Source organism: Meriones unguiculatus, chromosome 19 (genome assembly GCF_030254825.1).
Source record: "Meriones unguiculatus strain TT.TT164.6M chromosome 19, Bangor_MerUng_6.1, whole genome shotgun sequence".
NCBI lineage: Eukaryota > Metazoa > Chordata > Mammalia > Rodentia > Muridae > Meriones > Meriones unguiculatus.
In genome coordinates this window covers 22308550-22334854 of record NC_083366.1, presented here as the reverse complement: position 1 = coordinate 22334854, position 26305 = coordinate 22308550, and the positions used below count along the sequence as shown (strand labels likewise).

General features: G+C 43.4%; 1 protein-coding gene across 1 annotated transcript; it reads left to right on the top strand.

The window, feature by feature from the left end:
• Nucleotides 1-3749: 3749 nt before the first annotated feature.
• On the top strand, nt 3750-5537 carry Calml3 (calmodulin like 3). Its single transcript, XM_021656708.2, has one exon. The coding sequence runs from the start codon at nt 3941-3943 to the stop codon at nt 4388-4390; it is 450 nt and encodes a 149-aa protein (XP_021512383.1). The 5' UTR covers nt 3750-3940; the 3' UTR covers nt 4391-5537.
• Nucleotides 5538-26305: the final 20768 nt, after the last annotated feature.

Genomic DNA, 26305 nt, shown 5'->3' with positions numbered 1-26305 from the left:
CTTCCTATCTGCCTGTCTATATGATGCTGGGTGATCACTTGCTTCAAAATAATGTTTGCTACATAGTCATGTACACGATGTTTCCACATGCATATATGCTGTGGAAAACCAGACACTGAAGAGAGCCGCGGAACTGCGACTGCTTTCCTTAAGTGTTTTTTTTTTTTTCAATGCAGTTTATTCAGGAACATTGAACAATCCTCGGACCCCGGGGAAAGCCAGCCCCCACAGCTTAAATAGCCTCTGGGTAGCCAACCCAGGCGTGCCACGGGGGCAATGCAGATAGGTCCACATAAGCAAGCCAGATCCTCGGCCCTAGCCAAATGTGGAATTGTTCATGACAGAGAGCACTCACCATCGGGAAGGTGGAAGGCGGAAACCAGCTCCATCTTTAAGGCATAGCATTCCGCAGCTCTCTACAGTTCCCCCTTTTTGTTTTAGATGCATCAGGCAAGAGTAGAGGTCTGATCTCTGATATTAGAAATAAATTGGGACTTTGTACCGATGTTCATTTAGGTGTCATCCACCCAAAGAGCATCAGACCCATCGGATACCTTTTTCTCAGAGGCGGGACCTGGGGCATCAACCCGCATGCAATCAGACATGCTCTTCTCTGGGTCCAAAGCGGCTGACCCTGAGTGCAGTGCTTAGCCTCGCATCCTGAGCGTATCATTTTAGCTTTTTATGGTATCCAACCACGCTTGGGGAGAATGTCCTGCTTCAATGGCTGTAAAGGCCTGAATGATCATGGCTGCATCACACTGTTGTGAGACTCTAATCTTGCATATATACCACAGGCAAACCAAGGAGACCAACACCAGAAGGCCTGCTAACGCTCCCATGCCCGCCCATTCCTTCAGATGATTCATGGCTGCAGCAATCCATGTTGATAATCCTGTGGCTAGTCCTGCATCCACTCCGGTAGAATTTACTGTGTTTTTTTTTAAGAAAAAAGTTATTATTATTATTATTATTATTATTATTAAAAAGATGTTACTTGTGTGAACAAGCCATGGGATTTTCACTTATATTTTTAAGGTTATATGTCAATATGTCATATATTTGGACGTTTCACACTTTTATCTTCAAAACCAGTAAATATTTATACAAGCATCCCTTAATGACTTTTCAAATATACTTTATAAAAAAAAATCTTTGCTGGAGCTGGAGAAATGTCTTAGCAGTGGCTGCTCTTCCAGAGGATGGGTGTGCAATTCCCAGCACCCCCATGGTCACTTAAAACCATATGTAACTCCAGTTCCAGTAGACTTGACAATTCTTCTGGCTCCTATGGGCACCACACAAATGTAGTATGTAGACATATATGCAGGCGAAACACCCCCACACATTAAATTTTAAAAACACGTGTGTGGGTTCTTGTGGGTGCAGACACATGTGCCCCAGCATTCTTGAGGAAGTCAGAGGACAACATCAGATGTTGGTCCTTGTCTCCACCTTGTTGGACAGGGTCTTCCTGATTATTCGTGGCAGCATATATTTGTCTAGCTGGCTCTTGAGCTTCTTCGGAGTCCCCTGTCTCTGTCTCCCATCTTGCCATAGGAGCACAGGGATTATAGGCTAACATTGCTGTATTTAGCTTTACATGGGTTCTGGAGAGCCAGAAGTCCGTCCTTACACGTAAATGTCAGGTTTTTAACCCATTGAATGATCTCCCAAACTCCCTTTTTAAAATTTTAATTTACACTGTTGTGTATTGAGTGTCAATATAACATCTTAATTATGTACTTAATGCATTTCTCCATAAATTTTAAATGTGTGAAACAGTGGTTCTCAACCTGTGGGTTGCACCCTCCTTTGGGAATCAAACAATCCTTTCACAGGGGTCACCTAAGATCATTGGAAAACACCAATCTTTATGTTACAATTCATAACAGTAGAAAAATTACAGTTATGAAGTAGCAACAAAAATAATTTTATGGTTGGGGGTCACCACAACATGAAGAACTGTATTAAAGGGTCACAGTGTTAGGAAGGATGAGAGCATCTACAGGGTCACATACTATTTTTTTTAATTCTTTTCTGGAGAAAAAGAAGCCAGTGTTGGAGGTGAGGGGCTGTGAGGAAAGAATTCAGCCATGAGATGAGAAATGTTCCTGCTGCTGTAATTTCCCAGTTTTTGAACTGCAGCAGTGTGGCAGTCACAAGGCAGTTCTTTGTGAGTCATGGTACTAAGTAATTCTGTTTAATGTCTTTCCTGAGCTCCCTTTCAATGCGCCTTTTTTTTTTTTTTTAAAGCAATTGGTCAAAGACTGGCTGTTTGGCCCACAAAAACATAGGCCAGAAACCAGAAAACCAAAGCTACCTGTGTCCTCTTGAAGGAGCAGGATTGTCCCACCCAGACTCCTCATCTTCCACGGGATTGTCTGCTGCACGTTAATTGTTTTTCCAGTGACGTAAGCCCTGGTTCTTCAGGTGGCCCCTGGCCACACATGTCCAGCTACAGCCTGGCCCCTCCACAAGCAGCCAGGTAGTTAGGGATGGCAGAGGAGAAATGCTTAGCAGTCTCTTCTGAAGAAAAACCACCAGGCCTGTCCTCAAGTTTAGAAATCAAACACAAGAAACTTGCAGAGAATTTCCACTTTTCATATACAGAAAACTCTAGCTCCATGGAAGAAAGGAGAATGGTTGTTTTATTGAGAGTAGGGCAGAAGGTTGGGTTGGGGTTGGGTGCAAAATGAAGAAAACAAAAGGGAAAATGGAAAACTCAAGGCCAGAAGACCAGGTCGTTTTTGTTTGTTTGTTTGTTTTACTTTTTTAATTTTAATTTTATTTTTATTAATTACAATTTATTCACTTTGTATCCCAGCTGTAGCCCCATTCCCCTCTCCCCTCCCAATCCCATCCCTCCCTCTTCTTCTCCTATGCCCCTCCCACAGTTCAATGATAGGGGTGGTCCTCCTCCCATTCCATCTGACCCTAGTCTATCAGGTCTCATCAGGACTGGCTGCATTGTCTTCCTCTATATACTGGTAAGGCTGCTCTCCCCTCAGGTGGAGATGATCAAAGAGCCAGCTAATGAGTTCATGTCAGAGATGGTTCCTATTACTGGGGAACCCTCTTGGACACTGAGCTGCCATGGGCTATATCTGTGCAGGGAGTCTAGGTTTATCTCCATGCATGGTCCTTGTTTGGAGTATCATTCTCACAAAAGACCCCTGTGCCAAATTTTTTGGTTCTGTTGCTCTCCTTGTGGAGCTCCTGTCCCCTCCAGGTCTTTCTATCTCCCCCTTCTTTCATAAGATTTCCTGTACTCTGCCCAGAGTTTGGCTATGAGTCTCAGCATATGTTTTGATACCCTGCTGGGTAGTCTTTCAGAGGCCCTTTGTGGTAGGCTCCTATCCTGTTCCCTGTATACTCACTTATAAGTGGATATTAGACATATAATATAGGATAATCATACTAAAATCTGCACACCTAAGAAAGTTAATCAAGAAGGAGACCTTGGGTAAGATGCTCAATCTTCATTCAGAAAGGCAAACAGGATTTTTTTATTATTATTATTGAAAGGGTTTTCCTACACCTGAATGAAGGGTGTTGCCATGGCTGCTGCTAACCCTGCTAGTGTTTGGTGAGGAAAGCTGCCTTTCACACACAAGAGCTGGCGTCAGCTCAATTAGCAGGCCAGCCTGGTTGCGGCTCGTGGACTCTTGTCTAAACAGGACCTGGCCTTCAGGCAACCACAGGGGCGGGGGCGTCTGTGGAGGGCAGCCCAATCCTACCAGACCAACGACGGGGGTGGACCCTTCTCCTTTCTTAAGCTCCAGCCAGTCAAGCCAGGGCTAGAAAGCCAGACAGACAGCCGCCCCTTGCAGTCTCTACCTGTCTTTACGGAGCTGGGAAAGGAGCCCAGCCTGCAGTTAGTGCTTGGAAGCACAGACCAGCCTGGCCGCTTCTGCCACATCACCCACGATCTGCTAACATGGCCAACCAGCTGACCGAGGAGCAAATCGCTGAGTTCAAGGAGGCCTTCTCTCTGTTTGACAAGGATGGGGATGGCTGCATCACCACCCAGGAACTGGGCACCGTCATGCGGTCCCTGGGTCAGAACCCCACAGAGGCTGAGCTCCAGGGCATGGTCAATGAAATTGACAAGGATGGAAACGGTACCGTGGACTTCCCAGAGTTCCTGAGCATGATGTCCAGGAAGATGAAAGACACCGACAGCGAGGAGGAGATCCGGGAGGCCTTCCGAGTGTTCGACAAGGACGGCAACGGCTACGTGAGCGCAGCCGAGCTGAGGCACGTGATGACCAGGCTGGGAGAGAAGCTGAGTGATGAGGAGGTGGAGGAAATGATACGGGCAGCAGATACAGACGGTGATGGGCAAGTGAACTACGAGGAGTTTGTGCACATGCTAGTGTCCAAGTGAGACTGCACCAGAGACCGTTGTAGCTAGGTGCCCATCGGGCTCCTGGGCGGCAATTTTGTCTGGACAATGGCTGCCCTCACTGTGGTGAGAATATTACCCAGAATGTAGTCGTCTTTCCCTGTTTCCCAGCTTCCTTCGGGCTGAATGGACTGTATCCACCAGTCTGCATTTCACTTTCTGCATCTCCTTTTCTGCCAACTTTCCACCTGTCCATTCCCCCTGATGGAGACTGCCTCAGGCTGAGACTGGCATCAACTCCTCCCAGCCCTCAAGAGCTGAAGCAGAATGGCCCATCTCTGCATGGGCAATGAGCCAAAGGACCATGCTCCTATTTTGTTTTTGTTTTTTTTCTTTCTTTCTTTCTTTCTTTCTTTCTTTCTTTCTTTCTTTCTTTCTTTCTTTCTTTCTTTTTCTTCCTTTCTGTTTTCAACAGAAATGTTCATTAACTCCAGGGCATACTTCAGGCAGGAATCTCCGTGTGTGTGTGTGTGTGTGTGTGTGTGTGTGTGTGTGTATGTAAGATTGTAGCAAAAACAGAGGTCTGCCTAGCCTGGAAGCATCAAAAACTGGGTAGGGTCCCTAAGTGGCCCAATGCTTGGCATCAAGATGGCCTGTAGCTGTTGGGGCACATCATAGTTCCTGCTTTCTAAATCCAGCAGATGAGGTCTTAGACTAAACCTCATCTGCTGCTGGATTTAGAAAGCATCTGGGCATCATAGTGAAAGGCAGTGATGGAGATTTTGATGACTGCGGCCAGGCCCTCTGGAAAACATCTCACTTCTCTTCCATGCAAAGCTTGTTTGTTCCTTTCTGTCTTATCCAAACCTCTGTAATTTCTTTTTTGTTTTCTTTCTTTTCTCTATTCTAATTGTTTTGAACTGGGAGTAAATCTGAAGGTCATTGTAACATATATGTATTCATCTAGAAAGAGAGAAGTTTGAATGAAAGAGAGATAGAGGGAAGCTGCAGGGGAATAAATAAGATATCCATGTTCCTGTTTTGTTTCTTTTTCTGCTTCTAAGTAAAACACTATTTCCAAAGTCCAGGTTGCTAACTGGTTTATCTCCAAGATAGCAACCAGGTTTTTTTTTCTGGTGTGTGCTTTTTGTAAATGCAATAAACTCCTGTATTGGTGTGTATAGAAAAAGTCTGGATGCAATAAATCTCTCAATGTTATAACAACATTGGTATCAAAGAACAATTGGACATCCCAGTTCAGGGCTGGACATAGCTCACTGATAAAATCCTTACCTCACAAGCATGAAGCCCTAGGTTCTTAATCCATATTCTCAACACCACTTAAACTAGGCATGGTAGCACTATCTGTGATACCAGCCTTCGGGAGGCAGCGGGATCACAAGTTCAAGGTTGTCCTCAGGAGTTGGAGGCCAGCATGTGCTGGAAAATCCCAATTTTAGAAAAAGGAGTCAATTACAGTAGAGAAGGATCCCGGTTATTTACACTGCTTTCCGATGGTCACTCTTGTTGTCAAGTATCTAGTATTAGAAGGTTCTGAAGCATTAGAGATTCTAAGATGGCTCTAGCCAAGGTGCAACAGCAGTTCAGAGACTGTTATCTCTGTTCACACCAGCCATATCCAGAAGTTGCATCAGGTTGTCCAGAGGCTGAGGGGCCTCCTCAGTCATCCTTTGTGTGCCAAGAGGGATGGAAGTGCAATGTTGAATTTTCCTTGTCCCTCCCTTCCCCCCCCATCCTACAGTGCTTCCCTATTTGTAAGATAATGAGGGTGGGCTCTGCAGTGAGTGGGACAGGGACAGCCTGGGGCTGCAACTCTCAGTTTCTGTTATCCCATGACTGAGTCCCTTTGTGGTATCAGGACCCACACACTGTCTTTGCTAAGAGAGCAGTACTTACTTAGTCGTACAGGAACTCAAAACTATCCTACAGGGCAGCCACCATTCTTTACTTCCTCATCTCACAACTAAGGAACCTGAATACATGTCCTAGGCTTGCTCTTCCCCTTTGCCTTCACTGGCCTTCCTCCACATTGGCAAGGATTATAAGAACAGTCATTTTCTTTCTTTCTGTTTTTTCAGTGTTGGTGATTGAACCCAGGGCCTTATACACTCTAAGTAAGCACTCTACCACTGAGCTGTAGTCTCAGCCAACAAATAATATTTTTAAACTTGTATTTACTGTTATTCTGTGTGCATGATGGGCATAGGAGAGTTCCTGGGTCGTGGTACACATGTGGGAGGTCAGAAGACAACTTTGTGGGGTCGTTTCCCTCATTCCCCCTATGCAGGTTCTGAACTACACAGCAAGCACTTTTACATGCTGAACCATGTCATCAGCCCAAGAATAACAGTCTCAATATAGCCATCATTAAGGGAGGCTGCACAGGGAGGGCCCTTGATAAATGATACCTGATATTACCACACCTAAGGATCCTGTCAACATGGCTTGTCACTCTCAAAGGAGCTCAAGCATCAAGAGCTGAGAGGAAGCAATAAAACGCTTTCTGTGCCTTCTCACAGAATCTCAGGTAAGAACTGGCCCTGGTACAAGGTCACTGTCAGTCTCCCATCAGGAGAGGAGGAGGAAGTTTCAGACTGGGCTGACTAACCTCCGGCTTTGCTAAGAGTCAGGGTTGTCTGGACATTTCCATGTAGGGATTTGGGGATGAGTCTCTGAAGCACGAGGGACACAGCATGCACATGGAACTGGATAGCAGCTGCCTGGAGTCTTTGGAACAGAAGTGCTCAGATTGGGGTGGGGGTATGACAGAGCTGTCTTCCAGAAGAAGGCAAACATAACTCAGACCTCCAAGAGCTTTGTCAGATATCCTAAATTCTGCAGTCAAGTGAGAAGCAGGGGTCCCCAGGGCTCTTTCCGGTTCCTGTAGATGGCCTGGCTGGAGCGCTGACACCGCATCCTAATGTCCTGAGGTGTAAGTTATGTGAAGTACTTAAAATCACTCATGCTGCTAAAAGTTTAGCTGGGAAGGGCTCTTTTTATTTATTTTATTTCTCTGCCAGTTCCTGGCAGTACAGCTAAAGCAACCCTTCTATTTGTGATCCACACACTACCCTGAAACTACTCATATTTAAACGTTTTTCAAGCCTCAGAGCCTTTCATGTAGAATTCTTCCACCAGGGCAGGAACTGGCAGGTAAGATGGAAAGGCCCCTGCTTGCTCTCAGCCAAGAACTGACAGGCCCTGAGCTTCCAAGCAGGCAGATCACTCAGAAGCACGGTGGTAATTAAAACTGAGGCTTGGGGCGTGTGCTTCCTCCTGTCCTGGAAGCTCTGAGGCACCAAGGTCAAAGCTGGCTAACCCTATGATGAGCAAACTGTGCCTGGTCTGCCCATTAGTATTTCTCTTCCCAATCACTATCTACTTAAACTGTTTCTGCAGCTTCTTGTCCTGAAGACTCAGGGCTATCTAGCAATAATCACCTGCTGCTTGAGTACATAGCTGGCCCCTCTCTCCAGCCTGTGGGGTTTAGAGTGAAGAATATAGTTGAAGCTACATTTCCCGGGGAGAAGTGACCAAAGTCTACTCACTCCAGACAGAGCACCAATGACAGACCAATTAATAACAATTTCAAGTCTGCCTCAGTGAACCAATGAGATTATTGGGTATATAGGAGCATGGGTGTGGGATTTCTTAAAGGAACATTTTCTCCAGGCACATCTATGAAAAGTCCCACCATAAACATAGATAACTAGTTCCCCATAGGTGCATAGATGAAGTCCCTCCTTCTTCTGTGTACTCTAGTACCCACTTCACCCACTGTGTGAAGGGGTCCAGGGGCAGAATCACATACAGCTAGGAAAAGATGCAGGAAGAAGTTCCTGAGATTTCAGATGAGAGTCTATTGACACCCCTACACACACACCACACACACAGACACACACATACTTTCTCTAACACTCTCTCTCTTCTATGAGAGAACATCACCAGATCCAGTCTTGAGGTTTCTTGCAGGCAGCAACAGCTACTGTGATCAAAACAATGATGGCTGTTATGCTCAGAGGCCAGAATCCCACAACATAAATTAAGCCCAGACTGCTGCTCTGATCTGCCCCTCACTCAAAAAGCCATGATACCTATGTCTCCCCTGAACTGGCTCCCAAGCCTCTTACGAAACCTGGTAATGGCAATTATTACAGCTAAGCATCAGCTACTGTGACTCAGTTTACCCAGAACAATGAACCCCATCACATAGTAGTAGCCTTAGCAGCTAGAGTGCATCATCATCCTTCTTCACACTCCCACAACTTTATTTTCTTTTCCTCCTCTTCCTCCCCACCATGGCTAGGACCTCCAGGGAATCATCCCGGTCCAATAACTAGAGTAATAGGGGGAAATGCTGTTTGTTTATTTGTTTGATTAAGGAAAGAAGGCAACACAGTTATTTTTAATTATTTTACTAAAATGTGATCACCATAATTCAGAGTAGGATTTTGCCCATCGAGTAAAGGCAAACAGAGGGTTATGTGCAGGTAGCCAGAAGGAGCCACCAAGTAGTCACCAGTGTGTGGGGAGCAAAAGAAGGCTCCGTCCTATCTTCTTCTTTGGAGGATTCTGGAGCAGGTACCCAACATCTAACACCGCCCTTCCCTTTCAGACACTGAATAACCAGATTTTTTAAAACCTTCCCTCACCCCACCCCCGAAGGTGTTATCTGACTCCAGCTCTGCAGAACATTCCATCTATCTTTGGAGGAAAGAATTTATAAATATTACCTCAACTTTCATGTGCTTTCACTGAGCTCCCTCATAAATCAGCCTGCAAGGCTCCCACACTCCCAGATATATAAAGCTCGCCTCTGACTCCTGGGTTTCCAATTTTAAATCAAACACAGGCTCCTGTTTATCCTTACAGATTCCAGAGGCCAGTTTAAAGACTCTAAGAACCAAACAGCTAAAAATGGCCCATTGTTCTTGCTGGAGAAATATAACATGAAAACTCACATACTGGATGAAAGTGTTCCATGCAGAGTGAAGAAATGGGTGAAAATGACGTTTTGTTTGTTTCTTTCTTTTAAGGAAGGGAGGGAGGGACAGGTTGAAGCAGGGAGGGAGGGAAAAGTAGAGCTGAGGAGAGAGAGGTGGGGGAAGGGAGAGAGGGAGATAGGAAAGGGAGGGGAAGGGCAAAACAAAATAATACCGATTCTAAAACTGTCTCTGAGAAAGGCTTTAGACCCAACCCACATGTCAACATCTCCATCATCAAGCTTCTTGATTGTTTCCATAGCAACAAGTTCTCAGCTAGGACTCTGAGAAAAGAAAATACAAAGAAGCCCCTAAGCCACTTCCATGACAAGTCTGGTTGACAGGTGCTGGGTGTGAGATAGGCTAGTCCAGTTTCTTGCATGGAAGAGAAGGGCATTGAAGTGGACCTAGGAATGAGGACACAGCTTCCATATTCAGAAGATATAATATGGAAACAATCAGTGTTACCTACACACCTTCTTGAAGTCCTTCACTTCTTTCTAGAGTACCCAGGAGGGCAAAAAAAAAAGCATTATGCACAGAAGTGTCTGACAGCTAAATATCAGGTAGGTCCAGGCTGTCTTACGCAGTATGAGGGCTGCCATGCTCGCACCAGAGAGGTTGATTGTCTAGAGTTGGATCAAGTCCAACCACATGCAGCCTTTGCCAGTCCACAAGAGTCACTTACTTCCGATAGTCACCAATCTAGCTGATTTTATCTATCGCCCACAAAAAGCCACAAGGATTCTAGTCTTCAGTCCCTCATGATAGAAGTAGAGCTTTTACTGACACAAACCAGCATCACCAAATCCTCAAAGTACGCTGATACGAAAGCTTTTTCATTCACTCATTTTAAAGAAGATTGAGACTTCAAGCCTTTAAATAAGTTTACTCAAATGCATTCAACTTAGGTTGGAGTTTCATCTTTCATCAGAATGGCTCCTATGTTCATATCCTATACACTGTGCCAAAAACAAGCCCCAAGAACAAACAGCCTGAGAGCAAATCTAACAGAGGCTGTGAGCTCAAATAAGGGCACTATAGAAGATTCCACAGTAAAGCCTGAGATCAGGGAGCGGAGAGGAGCTAAAGAAAAGTGTCAGCCATGGTCATTGTTGCCAAGCAACTGCTAGGCATATTGGCTTCTCAGCTTCCCAAGTAGAAGAAGGAACCTGACTCCCACAAAAACACATGTCACGAGGGTCCAGATAATGGTCCTGTTCCCACTTCAAGGGAGCTATTTCCCAAACATCATGTAGTGACACTATAGAGAGGGAGATCATTTGGAGGTAGGGTCTGTGCAAAAGTAGCCAAGTTGAAATGACATCCTTAGAATTAGTCCTAATCTAATATTAATGGTGTCCTTATAAGCAAAAGAAATTTAAACAAACACATGCATTCAGAGAATACATTGTAAATATGCAAAAAAAAGTTGGCCATCTATAAGCCATCGATAAAAGCTTAGAACAAATTCTCTCTTACAGGCCTCCAAAGAAAGCCCTCCTCCCCAAGGAATCTTGAACATCCAGACTCTAAGACTTTAAGGATACATTTCTTTTTTTCTTTTCTTTTTTAAGAAGCCCAACCTACAGTGCTTTGATACAGCAGCTTAAGAAAACTAACATAGTCACTCTAAAAGATGTTGAGAGGAATAGTTAGTCTAGTTTTCTTTATTCCCAGGTCCACTCCCATTAGCTGGAGACTTGTTCCGAAGCTGTCCTTCTTTGTCAAGCTCTGATTTTATATGGATAATGAAGAGATTCATAACTTTTAGACTCCGGAGACTATCCAAAGGGAGGGGAATAAAGATTTACCCTCCTATGCAAAAGAAAACAAACAAAACAAACCTTGGGATAAAGCCTAATGAAATTCCCCAGGCTCTAGATTCCATACTAGGTTATCAGCTCTAAGTTATCCAGAAGCTGACCCTGTTGAGGACCCACTTAGCAACCATGAGACAACTTGAGCTCTCCCTTCCTCAGCCCTTCCAAGGAAGTGCCAAGGTATTCAAATCTGCTTAGCACACAGAGTGGGGCAGTTTGGGATGCATTCTTTCTTTCCCCAACAAACACGCAGCTTGGCATTACGATTGTGGAGCATGGGCTTACACAAATACCAGGTTGAGATTTAAAGTTTAGTTTTATAGAGTCTTATATTTGTACATTGTAAAGGTCATTTGGTTCAATGTCCCACTATAGACAAAAAGCTTAAGAGACAGTATCCTTGAGAGGTGATTCATCTAGCCATAGTAGAAAATTCAGTGATGTTGTGTCCATCCCAGTAATGGATAATTCTTATCCTTAAGAGGCTTTTCCTTTGATTGGCCTGAAATATCCCTCCATGTGACTCTTTATTTTCACATTCTGAATTAAAAGAGAAGAGCCCCTTGGCCATGTGCCGGTGGCTCTAGTATTGTAGATGATGCCGTTCTTCCCACTGCATTTTGTCCAGACTGAAAGCCTTCATTTCCTCATGATTTTCTTAGACAATAGTACTCAGGCCCTCGTGCTATACCTCTTGTTCAGCTCTGGACACTTGTTAGTTTTCCAAATGTTTCTTGATAGATCCCAGGCTTCCAGGAAAAAAATTTTAATTTATTTAATTTTTTTTATTTTATGTGCATTTAGTGTGAAGGTGTCAGATCCTTTGAAATTGGCATTACAGACAGTTGTGAACTGCCATGTGAGTGCTAGAAATTGAACGCGGGTCCTTTGGAAGAGCAGACAGCACTCTTTACCACTGAGCCATTTCTCCAGCCCCCTCCAGGAAAATTTAAGCAGTATCCATAGTGAAGGAACTTCTCCTGCCTGTCCTGAACATAACACTTTAAAGAATAAAGCTACTGGCCCAGCACAGACTTGTGCTCAGATGATGTAGCATTTACTCAATAAATGTTGTTGAGTATTGTATGCACACACATGTGAGGCTTTTGGAAGACATGAAGATAAGAGTCTATTAGCAGTTTTCTATCTGCTCTTCTGGAATACCCAACAAAGTGATGCAATGATAGATGTTGGCTCACGGTTTCAGGAGACTTCAGTCCACCATGGTGGGAAGCATGGTGAAAAGGCTCAGTATCAGCATGAACATGTGACAGAGACTTGTTCACATCTGGGCTACAGACTTGGTGACAAACAACAGGATTAGAAGCAGAATCTAGCTGTTACCCTCAGAGAGTTGCCCCCAGTGACTCACCTCTTCCAGCCAGCCCTGTGTACTAAAGATTCCACAGCCTTCTCAAAACAGTGCCACTATGTGGCAACCAAGTGTTCAAACATATGGACCTATGATGGATGCAAACAATAAGAAACATACGGATAAATGGATCAATAGATATGTGGCTGTAAGAGGCAAAAAGGAGTCGGTGCATTGGAAGCAGAGAGGGAGATATGCCAGCTTCAAAATGAGAAGGAAGGCCCCTGAAAAGACTTGAGAGGTGATCTACAAACTATATCTTGGAGGGAGCTGGGCAGATGAGGCCAGCAGGGATGGACTAAGCAAAACAAAAACATGAAAATTCAGAGGTACAGGGCTGCCTCTTTGGGTGGTCATTTCCTCCGAATCCTTATGCATTTCATTCTGATGCTGGAAATACTGAGAAACATCCCCTGACTTTCTAATGGCCCCAACTTCAGCCCCAGGCTAGAGTAGAGACTCAATCTTCATAAACTCAACCCTCTATCCTGTTGTCGTGATCTGTGTGTTCGATATCTTCCTCTTGGTGAATCATTTGCTTCTCTAGTTAGCCGTCTTCACAGCCAAATAAGCAGAACTCAGCTTAGAGTTGTTATTAAAGTAAGTCAGTTGATTGGGGGCAAATAGAGCAGCTGAGTATGGTTTGTTTAGACATGTTAGTGGTGAGGGTGGAAAGATGTGAGGTTAGGAAGAGATTTCCCTATCATTTTCAGGACTCAGAGGTCCATACTAGAGGCAATGGAGAGTCTCGGGTTGATTTAGATAAAGAAAACACAATAGTGGCTATTGGGAGATTAAGGGCAGACATTGGGGAATACAGCAGAGTAGACAGGACACTTGGGGAAATAACCCAAGTAAAAAGCAAACCCCAGTGGGTTTGGAGTAGGGATGTAGCAATAAGTGAATAATGCCAGAAAGAGAGTCATTATCCAAATATATTAAAAGCTAGAAAGTCCTGGAAAACTCAGGGAGAGAAGAGGCAAGAAAGATTCAGGCAAATGTCTTGATAGTGTCAATCTCTAAAAGTAAAAATTGAGAAAGAGAAGAGTGTTTTTGTGGTTGGAAAACTTGGAAGGAAGGACAAGATGACAAGTCTGAGTTTTGGTCTTGTTGGCTTTCAGGTGCTAGCACTTACAGACAGAAGTGTAAGGTCAAGAGTGATGGCTGGGTGATCTGGGGAGATATCAGTGTACGAAAAACTGGAAGAATCAATGATGTGTGTCAGAGAGGGTGTCAAGGGAGCAAAAATGAAACTGTAGCCTGGGTTCCTCTACCTTGCTTACATAGAGTCCATTCGTGGAGAAGGCCATGGGTCCTTTAAGGCTCTACTGTTATTGTCTCAAAGAATGAATGGTCTCTGCAGTTACTTTTTGAGCTGCACTCAGTGAGGTATGAAGCCATCCCTGCTCACTCTTGTGGCCTCAGCTCTAGGAAAAGGACATTCCACAACACCGAATGCCTGCCTCCATTAGAGCTCTCCATTCTCAAGCAGACCTTTACCGTTGGCCCAGGCTTAATTTTTACCCAGCACATGAACACAAGTTACAGCCCTCTCCCTTCCTTTAATCCAGAGAGCACTGACACATCACACTCTGAATGGGAATGGCAGATGGCTATTGATAACACTTGGGAACTTAAGAGAATCCAAACACCATGTCATACTTCCCAACACCTACAGGACTGGTTAGACAGATTAGACTCAACTCACAATCTGGCCCCAGGGCTGTCCCTGCTCATAGCAGGCTTGGAACTACATACTTTTCCCTGGACTACTATAGACAAGAATACAGCTACAGCTGGGAACAAAGTTCTAACGATCCAGAATGTGAAATCATCCTGGCCATAGACTGTAAACTGTCCCCTAGCCACTAACACCAAGAAAAGAAGGAGCAGGTAAGAGCTCAGGTTAAAGTACATTGGTTAAGTTGCGCAGGAAGTAAAATGTTCCTAGAGTTGTTAGCATCAGCACCTGAGTCCATTAACAACCTAGTCTGGACCACCTGTCTTCCATAGGCTAATTAAAGAGATAAGTGATAGTGAAATGCAGAAAAAGTGTTTTGGTCAATGCAGCCACATTGGAAAGAGGAACAAGGAAGTCCACTGACTCTTACTCCAAGCCCAAGTCCTTTGGGGCACTGATATAACGGTTACTTAAATAGACATCAAGACTGGGCTGGAAGGAAGGTGGTTCAGAGGTTACACACACATACACTTGGATCAAGTGTCACCTACACCAAGTGACAACCACATGTAACTCCAGTCCAAAGGGGACACAACACTCTCTTCTGGCCTTCTTTGGCATATGTACACACACAGAGAGAAAGAGAGGGAGAAAGACAGACTGACTGACTGACAGAGAGACAAAGAGAGAGACCTACTGTAGTGGTCCGTGCCTTTAAACCCAGCACTCAGTAGGCAGAGGCAGGCAGATCTCTGATGCCAGTCTGATCTATATAGCAAGTTTCAGGCCATCCAGAGCTATATAGTGATACCCTGTCTCAAACAAACTAATAACTCTTTAAGTAGAGAGCAGGACGTATACATAAGTAAGCAGTCCTGGTCAAGCTGTGGTCTTGACCATCATTGACCCATCATTGTTTGAATCTAGTCTGCCTGCCAAGTAGTCTGACAAGCTGCCAGTCTTTTTCTGGGAGACAAGCTTCTCTTCTCATGGACACCAGGTTTCCTCACACTTTTTTCTCTCTTTCAGCATGGGAGAATTCCTGGGACAATTCCAGTTTCTTAAATTCCATTGTTTCAGTGATCTGATAGACCAGAGGAGAAGGCACAAGTGTCTGTTTAAACTACCTTAATCCTAATTGCTTCTCAGTCTTTCAGTCAAGACCAAGTACCAGATGTCTCCGCGTCTTTCAAGACAGTTACAAAAATACTTCATAGTGATTGGACTAGGGTTTTTTAATTCAGAAAAAGAGATTAGGTGGAAAGTGGGCAATAATTCTTCTTTCCCAGAAAGCACTAAATGGTCCTAAACAAACAAAAGAGTTGTCTGAAACAGGTGAGATTTAGATTTAGGCATGCAGAAGAATGCCACAATGGCTCAGATTGTGAGGCAGCTACTGGGGAAACCAAATTGGAGCAAATTACCCCTCGCCGAGGCCTTGCTGGAGTGAAATAAAAGCACCTTTGTGCTTCTTGAGGTCCCTAACATAGCACTTTACATGGGAAGTGCTCTCTATTAAGGCTTACAGGAGAGTTATACAAGAAAGCTGTTTTAGACTAGGAATGGTCCCAGGAGATACCAGCTGCACTTCCAAGAACTAGGCTATCCAAATAAAAATCCTGGGTCAAACATGTCTACCTAAATTTAAAAGGAAATTGTTGGGTTTTCAGTCTGGAGTCTTGGTAGCCTTGTGCATGTACCAGTTCAGCACAGCAACAACTTTAAAAAAGTTAAATAAGGCAAGTGTTCCCAAAGGAGTCTCAGGGGGACAGAGCAAGCCATCATTTGTAATCTGAAGCCTGTGAGGAAACTTCAGCTCTGCCGACAAATTGAAGTTTCCACTGAAAAGGAACAAAAACACGAACAGAGATTTGGCAATGACTGAGCCCTGCATTTTAAAATAAGCTTTGCGTATACCAGGAAAGCCGAAAGGACAGCTAAGACAGATTTCTTCAACCTAGAACATAGGCATCTCCAAGGCTAGTAGAACATCATGTTTGTACCTTTCACAATGCCATTTGGCACTGACCTAGGGAAAAAGTAGGAAAAGACGTTTCTCTCAGGAGCAATGCTGTCTTTGCTGTCACAGATTCTTTTACTATAGCGACGGCAAGGCTATATTGATGGTGTTTATAAAATGAGCAATCAGATGATTGTTTCAATGTGCATTTCATGCATTCATTCATTCATGCATTCAGATCTTACAGTTATTTGTTGAACACCTGATAGGTATCAGGTATCCTTGACTTCAGATAACTAATGTTCTAATGTCCATACAAACACACACAGATGTAACCCACACATCTCTCCAGCACAGAGCAGGAGTGATAGCACAAACAGCAAAATGCTTGTCTTACACTGAGTTAGAACTTCTAGAGCCCATGTAGAAAAAGCCAGGCATAATGCACAGGCTTATAATCCCAAAAATGGGGAGCTGGAGGAAGGTGGATCTTTTTGACACAGGTAGGCATGGTCTATTTGACAAGCTCCAGGTCATTGGAAGACCCTGTCTCAACCAAAACCCTTTGGCTAGTGAGATAAAGGAGCTGGCCACCAAGCCTGACTTCCTAAGCTCCTCCATCCTCAACCCCACGTGGTGGACATAGAGAATTGACTCCCATAAATTGTTATCTGACCTTCAGACATGTGCATTAGGTAAGCACCCCCACACACATGCATGTACACACACGTACCTGTACACACATGAACAGATTTACAGATACACAAAAGAAAAAAGAAAGGGAGGAAGGGTGGGAAGGAGGAAGGAGTGAGGGAGGAAATCACCAGTACTAGATGTAAAAGTTAAAAGAGGATGAAAAAGACTTATGGCACATTTGTAATTAATTGGATAAGTCTCATTATCATATGCGTTATTGTTAGACAAGAACTACATTTGCCCCTGAGCCTTCTCAGGAAGGAAATTCTTCACGCTGTTACACATATGATTGTCTTTCCTACAGACCAGCCTCTGGCTCAGCACATTACAAACATCTTCTCTTTTGCTTCCTCATCCTTCTGAAGCCAGAACTGTGGAAACACCCCGTAGAACAACCACACACGAAGCTCTGAATCCTCAAGTCTCAATGCCAGATGGTAGTTGACGTAACTCAGGAGGAAGCCATGTCCATAATAGGACAACGGAAGATAATTTAACTGAAGTGAAGTGACTAAAATCCACCTAAAAGAAAGAAGAGACAGTTGTCCTTTATGATGATAGCAGCTAATTGGTTTAGCAAAATAATTTTAAAAGTATATGAGTGAATATATATACATGGCCTTGGGAGATTCCATTCTTCCTCAACCTCCCTGGATGAGTTCTCATTCTGATCAGAGAAAGGCTGAATACTTTGACAACCTTACTAGACCCTTGCATAGTCTTGACTCACATTTTTGCCTTGGGAAAACAGAGGCTAGAGCAGGTTTATGTCCAAGACTCATAAATGCAAACTTAAGTCAGGATTCTTCAGAAGTTGCAGTAAAAGATGCTAAGATGCTAATCCTCTATTCTATATTCAGGCCCACCTTCCTTTCTGTCCTCCTTAGAATTGTCCTTCCTATGTTCCTTACTGCTTTGAGTCTCTTCCTCTGCCATTGCATACCGCCCTTGGTCTGAGTCCCATAATCTTCAGCTAAATGCTCCCAATGCTTTCTATCCATGATCCACTTTCCTTGTGTTTTCCTCTTCCATTTTCCTCTCCTTCCTCCCCCTGGTGCTCTGTCCATATCATTTCTTGCCTTTCTCTCTCTCTTCCTCTCCTTTCTCCTCTCTTTATATCAGAATCTCTGCCTTTCTCTTTCTTTCTCTTTCACTCCCCTCTCTTATGTTTTTTGCTCTTCTCCCTGCCCACTTCACTCCCGTGTGTCTCCTTGTTGCTTCTCTTTCCTTTGATTCTGTCTATTCCCAGTACTTTCCATAACTTTAAAAGGCTTTTGTGGACCTTTTCCTTCCATGCGGCTGACCAGGGCACAAGGTTTTTATCTTTTTCTGTCTTTCTGCAGAAATGTGTAACCTGCATATTTATTACCGTGTTAATGACTTCTACCTAACTTTGATTTACTGTAACAAATAAAGCAAAGAACTTGTCCTCAAACAAATTCTTTCTCTAGAGTTTATGGACATAAAGCTGTCATTGCAGACAAAAAGATCACATGCAAGTAATAAAACAGATGATGTTTTACTATGATGAATGTGCCAGATCAGAGGAGGGAGAGCCTACAGCCATTGAATTCTCTGCAAAAGAGCAGGGGCTGGACTGTCAATAGAGGGAGAGTGGACTTAACAGAACCAGAAGAGAGAAAAAGGGCATCAAAAATAATGAGTGGGACAAAGTCAGAACCTTGAGGTCATGCCAACATGGTCTAAGGATAGTGAGGAGAGCATGTGTCCAGACACTTATATTCAGCCAAGACAGGCAGAGAGTGGGAGTTCACGTGACGTGGAAGGCATCAGGCCTGTCTCAGTATGAGCAAGTTGCTGAATAAAATGCCAAGGAGTAGGCAGGTTAAACAGTGGACTTGCACTTCTCACAGTTCGGAAGGTTGACACATCCAAGATGAAGGTACCAGAGAATTTGGTTGCCTGTCAAAACTGTCTGCCTGACTTGCAGACCACTGTTGTTTGACCTTGCTTTTGGGAGCAAACATAAAACAAAGTCTCATTTTGTATCTTCTAAGGTAATTAACCTTTTTGGATTAGACCGCCATCCTTATCATTGTCAATGAACCTTGATTACCTCTATAAAGCCACTAAATACATTCACAATGGAGTTAGGGCTAAAAGATGTGAATCTAGGGAAACATACACATTCAGTTCATAGTAGAGACCCATCCATCCACAAAGTTGAGGAGTTGAGGCTGGGGAGACAGTTCGGTCTCTACGGTGTTGCTAAGCAAACACAAGGGCCTGAGTTTGACTTTAAGAGACCATATAGAAAAAACAGGTGTGGTGGTGTGTACTTGTAATCCCTGTGTGGAGAAGAAGCAAATACAGGCAATCTTTGGGGCTTATTGGCCATCTAGCCTCATCAAATTGACAAATTCCAAACCAAGTGAGAGACTCTAACTCAAGGGAGATGGCACTTGAGTACCAATACCTCACACTGACCTCTGACCTCCTCCACACAAGTGTATACATGCCTGCACATGTTCTCACAGCCATGCATGCACTCCCTTCCTCATACCTTCTGGGGACACTCACATCTTACTCCTGGCCTATACCCAAGAGGAAGGGAAGCTGATGAAGCTGTCTCACTACCTAGGATTTTCTTGGTTCTCTCTGAGTAAACTGTAGGTGGTCCAGATCCTGCATGGCTGAAGCACCCTGGTCTAGGTGATGAGAATATCAAGAGCACAACCCAGCCTGAACTGAGGCCCCCAGAAGCCATCTCAGTGGGGATAAGGACTCAGCTGAGTGTGAATTTCTGCCCCTCAAGGGAGTGGGGAAAATTCCAAACGTCCAGAGTCACACACAGAAAGTTCAAAATGTAGGCACACAAAACTGAAAACAAAATCACATTGTCCAAAAAGAATCCTTTCTCAAGTTGCAATGTTTGTTCTAAGTTTTGGAACTGCTTTATCTTCCTGGGGAGAATCCAGCCTACCGTTGCTGGACACCTGTCTTCTCAAGGATAGATATAGTAGCAGAGAAAAACAGGAAAAAAAAATGCTCTTATAGAACTTAGCTATATGTGATATAAGTTAGCATAAATAAAGTATATAAGAAAAAGGAGGAATTAAGCCTGAAGGACTCTGAAAATCTGGTATTTCTTTTTCTACTACTGTAGCAAAATAGCTAAGATTGGGTGATTTGTAAGCGATATAATTTATTTGGCTCATGGTTCTGGTGATCAAAAAAAATGAGAATATGGTAGCAGTCTCTGGTGAGGCTCTTTGTTTTGTATCATAACAAGACAACAAAGAAGGCAGTATACACCAAGATAAAGGGAATCAAAACAGAGTCATCCTTCTAATGAGGCTTTTATGAGGAGTTTGCCACTTGCGCAATAACTAACTCTCCTGCCATAATGAACTTAGACCTTTCAGGAGAGCAGTATCTCCAAGACCTAATTGCTGTCCAATGCCTCTTACTTCTGCCATATGGGCAGTTAAAGTTCAACATGAGCTTTAGAAAGAGTATTTCAATCATGACACTAGGAAAACCATCTTTTAAGAAGCAAGAGCCTTTGGTCTTACAAACTGAAGACAGAATAAGCCACTGGAGTTGGACACATGAGCATTGTTGATGACCTTGACAAGGTAAGATTTGATTGGGCAGAAAGCTAAGGTCTATGATAAACAGCCTCCAATATGGTCTCCAGTGATCTCAGTTTCCTGCTATTCAACCCATTTGTAGCTCTTTCCCACATGGACCAGAGTTTATCTGTGTTGCCAACAGAATATATCAGTACTGATATGTAACTTCTGAGGTTGGGTTTAAAGAGTATGGCTTTTGTTTTGAGCTCTTTTTCTTTCTCTTGGATTATTTGCTTTGCCACACTGATGAGAACTTCCAGCATACTCTGAAGAAGTCATTTGGTAAGGAGCAGAGATCACTGGCTAACAGCCAACACTAGCTCACACCTGCCAGCAATCACGTAAGTGAACCTGAAGTGCTCTCCAGGTTCACTTGTTCACATGTGATGTTAGCTCTTGATGATAAGTTGACTGGAAACTAATAAGAAATCCTGAGTTACACATACCCAACTAAGCCTCTCTCAAGAGTCTGAATCATAAATGATTACTGCAAAGTAGAAGGCTAGATGGAAGAGAGCCCCTGATGTTAGCTCTTGATGATAAGTTGACTGGGAACTAATAAGAAATCCTGAGTTACACATACCCAACCAAGCCTCTCTCAAGAGTCTACATCATAAATGATTACTGCTAAGTAGAAGGCTAGATGGAAGAGAGCCCCTGTCCATTTGATATTCAGAGACCTGCTCTTACTGTTCTGAGATAGATATTGAATTCTTTGCACTGACAGTTCTGTATCTCATCTCTCTATAAGAATAAGCTTTGGCAGTCTCCATGTGGTTTCCTGAGTAAGGGGAGCAGGGGCTGCCTTTGTCATGAACTCTTTGATCACTTGCCTCTGGCAATGCTGTTTTGTCAGGCTACAAAGGAAGAGGATCCATGGAGTCCTGATGAGACTTGATAAGCTACGGGCAGGTAGCAAAGGAAGAGAACGCCCCCTTTCAGTGGACTAGGGAAAGGGGATAGGGGGAAGATGGAGGGAGGGTGGAACTGGAAGGAGTTGAGGGAGGGTGCTTCAATGGGGATATAAAATGAATAAATTGTAAAAAATAAAATTAAATTAAAATTAAAAAGGAATAAGCTTTCTGGGTCTGCCTTTGAGAAGTTTCAAGCATCGTGTTTCATTGCTTTACTCACCATAATTAAAACCATAATTTCAAAGTGCTACAAAGACATGTTATATAAGAAGGACATTCTTATCACCCCTAGGTTGTGGGCACTCTCAAGGGAATGAACCCAGTGCTTTAGCTTGCATTACATTCGCCTAACTATACATATTATCAGCTGAACTTAATTTAATGAGAATTGATGTCACTGATTGTAGAATTCTGTAGTCCAGAAAGGAGAGATCTCCTCACAATGAAAATTAGAGTATTTCTTTAAAAGACATTTTTTGAGAAATGCTTATACATTTTTATGAGGTAGCTTATGATGATTTGACATATGCAAGTCATGTGTGATAATCAGATCAAAATAATAAACATTTCTCTACATTTAAACATTGTTTTTAGGTGTGGAAAACTTCGTATTTTCCTAGTCATTATGAAATATATTAAAGAATATTTTAGTTATTCATAAACCTCCTGTGATATAGAAAAAAATTATTTTGCCTGTTTTTTTTCCCTCTTAATTGAACTTCTCTTTGTTGTCCCCTCAATCTTGTGGTCTTCCTAGTCTCTGATGATCACCATTCCATCTTATTCTTCTGCAGGATCAACACACTAATGTGCACAAATGAGTGAGAGTGTGTGGCACTTATCTTTTGTGCCCGGCTTACTGTGTTTAACTAATAACTTCCAATTCTGGCCATGTTCACGCAAAAGACAGAATTTCATTCTTGAGCACAGTTTAACTTAAGAACTTTAAAGTACTCTAATGAACTTTAAAGTACATTAGATGTTAAAGTACCTAAGCATCTAATCCTTTGATTGTTTTAGCTTTAAAAATATTTATGTTTCCACAAAATGTCAAGAGAGTTGATAGGAACATAACTCCGAGGGCATGAAAACACTATGTCCTGCCTAGATTTATGCAAGGAAACGGTCCTCAAATACAAGAGGGAAGATATATAGGCAAAAAGGACTATCAGTAAATATGTAGAGTTTTCCTGTGTAGGAGGATAAGAAAATTCTGGAAATGAATGGTAAATGAGGTGATGGTTACACAGTTGGGGCATGCACACTTAAGTCCTTAAGACCACAGAGGAAGGAGCAACTAACTGCTATCAAGTGCTAATTTGTCACCAATGCTGCATATGGAACAAACAGGAGACCCCGAGAAAGATGATGTTACACTGGGTCCTCAGCTATGGCCAAGAGTCCATTGACAGATCCTGGGCTCCCTGGAATTACCATGGAAGATCTTGGACCATGCCTTTCTGGTCAAGATGACTCCATCCATGGAGAATAAAGTAGTTTGGGGAGAGAATATCACACAAATGGAAAGCAAGGGCCCTCCCTGAAACCATGACTGCGGTTACTGGTGAGGGAAGAGTAGACCAACCATGATGGACTGGGGAAATTGCCCAGCTTCTGAAAGCCAACTTAATAACAGATAAGAATCACAGGCCAGGAAATAAAATGATTCTCAAGTGATACAGGAGGAAACGTAATCATGTGGAAACCTCTTTCCCTGACAACACCCTGCAAGTCCAACTCCATTCCTGCAGTAGAAAAATTGGGGTTGTAAAATGGATGGCCTACTTCTTAGGAAACCAATTAGAATCACCTGCTTTGAGCAGTAACCATAAACCCAACAGGAAGGGGAGAGTTTCTGTGGGAGTACCAGGCTTGGGATATAGCTTTTTGGTATGGCATTTCCCTAGCATGTATGAGGCTCTTGTTCTAGTCCCCAAAACAGCACAAGTCAAGTGTGGTAGTAACACATTCCTGTAATCTTAGTGCTCAGGAAATGGAGGCAGGAGGATTAGAAACACAAAGTCATCCTTGGCTACATAGAGAGATAAAGGCCATCAAAAGGAAGATGAAACTCATCCTGCTGTCCCCATTTATCCTTGAAGATCAGTATAGCATTGTCTTGTCTGGAGACTTTTATAATGTGAACACACCCAAACAGAAATTAGTTTTATCCAAGGAACTCCTCTTTTAAGAAGCACTGATGGTTTATCTATAAAGTGTGTCACTATTTGGATGATTTCAGTATGCCACTAGTGGTTGACATGGATTTAACTACAGTAATAGAACTTAGGACCAACAACCTACATTTTTCTGACACCGATTTCATTGTACTGTGTGATCTGAGTGTATTACCAAACAACCACCTTGTCTGTCTGTCTTTTTCTGTCTTTCTCTCTTCACTCTCTTCCATCAGTGCAAATGGGGGGTAGGAGACACTGCAAATGCGCACTTCAGTAGTGAAGGCTTTGTTACTGAGGATGGGGGAGGTTCTCCATCTCACCAAAATGGAATGCACCTCTCTAGATTCAGTTGTCTACCCTGCTGTCAGACAGCCGCATAACAAGATGAGTTTTCTTTCTCTGATCTTGTAGAAAGGTGGGAGGACAGGCTCTTGGCTATATAGCCAAAGCTGGTTGAGAAGTTGTAACCCTCTTGCCTCCTCCACTTCGGAGTTGAGATTACAGGCGTGTGCCACCATGGTGAGCCTAAGATTCCTATTTTAAGATTCTTTTTATAAGCCCAGCTTTGTCTTTTGAGGCCCAGAGAACAGTGGGTTCTGCTCCTCTGCCCAGCTAGCCGAGAGCCCTCAAACTATACCTGAGGGAAACAGTGTTTGCTCCTGGGACAGCATGCCAGTGTCCAGACTTCTGGACCTCTGGAAACTTACCCATTTGTTTGTGGGTGAACCTGACTAACTTTAGGGTGGTATGCACAAAACAGGCATTGCTGTGATGATGAATAAACTGGGGCCTGGGATTTGGGGCATGGGCTTGCTTTAGTCAAGCAAGCATCTGGCCTATGGCCTGGAAATGAGACTCCGTAAGAGAAGGATGATTTATGAAACCAGGTCGTGGGGCTGCTGGACAGATGAGGCTAAACGGATGCTCTCTGTGCCTCAAGAAGACATGGTGTCCATAGGAGAATCCTGGATTCCACTCACCTTCCTTTCACTAGACCCAGAAGGCTCATTTGAAAGATGGTGATGTTAAACTAAGTTGGATTAGCCTTTAGCTGAAGGGACTTCCTGTATTTTTGAACTACATATTTATTGTAAATCTCATGGCAATCTTCCAAGGTGAACTTTGTAACCATGCTACAGATAAAGAGCTGAGGGAGCTAGAGAGATGGCTCGGCAGTTAAGAACACTTACTGATAATCAAGAGGGTGGGAACTTGGTTTACAGTGCCCATGTAATAAGCTGAGTGTGCTGGGTGCATGCCTACAACCCCAGTTCTAGAGGCAGAGACAGAATGATTGCTGGAGGTTGCTAGCCGCCAGCCTAACCAAGAAAACAAAAGCTCCAGGGTCGCGGAGAGACTCTGTTTCAAACAAATAAGTGGAAAGGGACAAGAAAAGGCAATCTTCTCATCTCCGTGCACACATACCTTGTAAATATATGTTTTAATGTGTTTATACACTGAAACACATACACAAAAATAAACATTTTTAAAAGAAAGGAAAGAACTGAGATTCAGCAATGTTATGAAAGTCACCTGAGCCATAAAACCATAACTCAATTCAGTATATTATTAATCCATCATTGAATAAATAAAATATGGCATATCCATATAGTCAAATATCATTTGACAATAAAAGGGAATGACTGTAAATAGAAGCTGCAACATGGATAATGCTTAAAGAAACTAGGCTAAGAGAGAGAAACCAGCCACAAAAAGCCACATATTAGGTGGTTTCATGTGTTTAAAATACACAAAAAAGGCAAAGTAGTCAGATCTGCTCAATTCTTAAGGCAATAGTTCATGATGACATCAGTATGTGGCCTGGATAGTATCTATCTAGATACTAGATACTAGTCTATCTAAGTGATAATACAAAAAGAAAAGAAGAAGAGAAAAGAAGGAAGAGAAGAGAAGAGAAGAGAAGAGAAGAGAAGAGAAGAGAAGAGAAGAGAAGAGAAGAGAAGAGAAGAGAAGAGAAGAGAAGAAAGTGTACTTCTGGGCCAAGGACTGACCCTGCTGAGCTCTGTGCCCAAAAACACAGGCTCGAATGGCCATAGTAGGAAAGAAGCAGCAAGCAGTGCTTCATGAGGCAACAGATCTGGGGAGAGTCCATCCCCAAGGCCCAGGTCCTTTGGATCATCCTGTGTTTATTCTGGCTCCTCTCCTTTGCAATTTCCCTACAAAGGCCTTTGTGTAAGAGGGTTTTCCCATCTAGTTCAACTTCAAGAATGGTGTCAGTGGTGAGGGCCTGTGGGGATCTCTCTGGATATTTGTTTTTGTTGACAGGATGAATTAGTTATGAGTCATTCCCCCAAAGCGGTGTCTCAAGGAGTGGGGAAGACATGCCGGAGGATAGATCTGCAGATCTGGCGGCTTCTCGGGTTGTCCAGACGACTCCAGCAACTCTGGGGTCACCAGAAAAGACCTTCACAGGAATGTCTGGTCCATCTACGCCAAAGTCACTCTTTTTGTGTACGACTGGAAGGTTAGTTCCCAGAAAAGGAGACTCACGTTAGACCACAAGCAGAACAGAAATGAGGAATTTCTGGGGACAGGTCATCAAAGTCTCATTCCTTGAGGGCAAATACGTCATTAGCCAAAGAACACTGCCTAATGGCTATTGCAGGAGAATAGCCAGAGCCCAGGACAGGAGAGGGATGACTAGCAAAGCTGCTCCTGGACTATGCCTCAGAGCCTTTTTGCAGCACTGGAAAAGTCAAGCTCTGAGTTCC

Coding starts and splice junctions, on each gene's coding strand:
- Calml3 (XM_021656708.2), top strand. CDS start 3,941: ATGGCCAACCAGCTGACCGAGGAGCAAATCGCTGAGTTCAAGGAGGCC.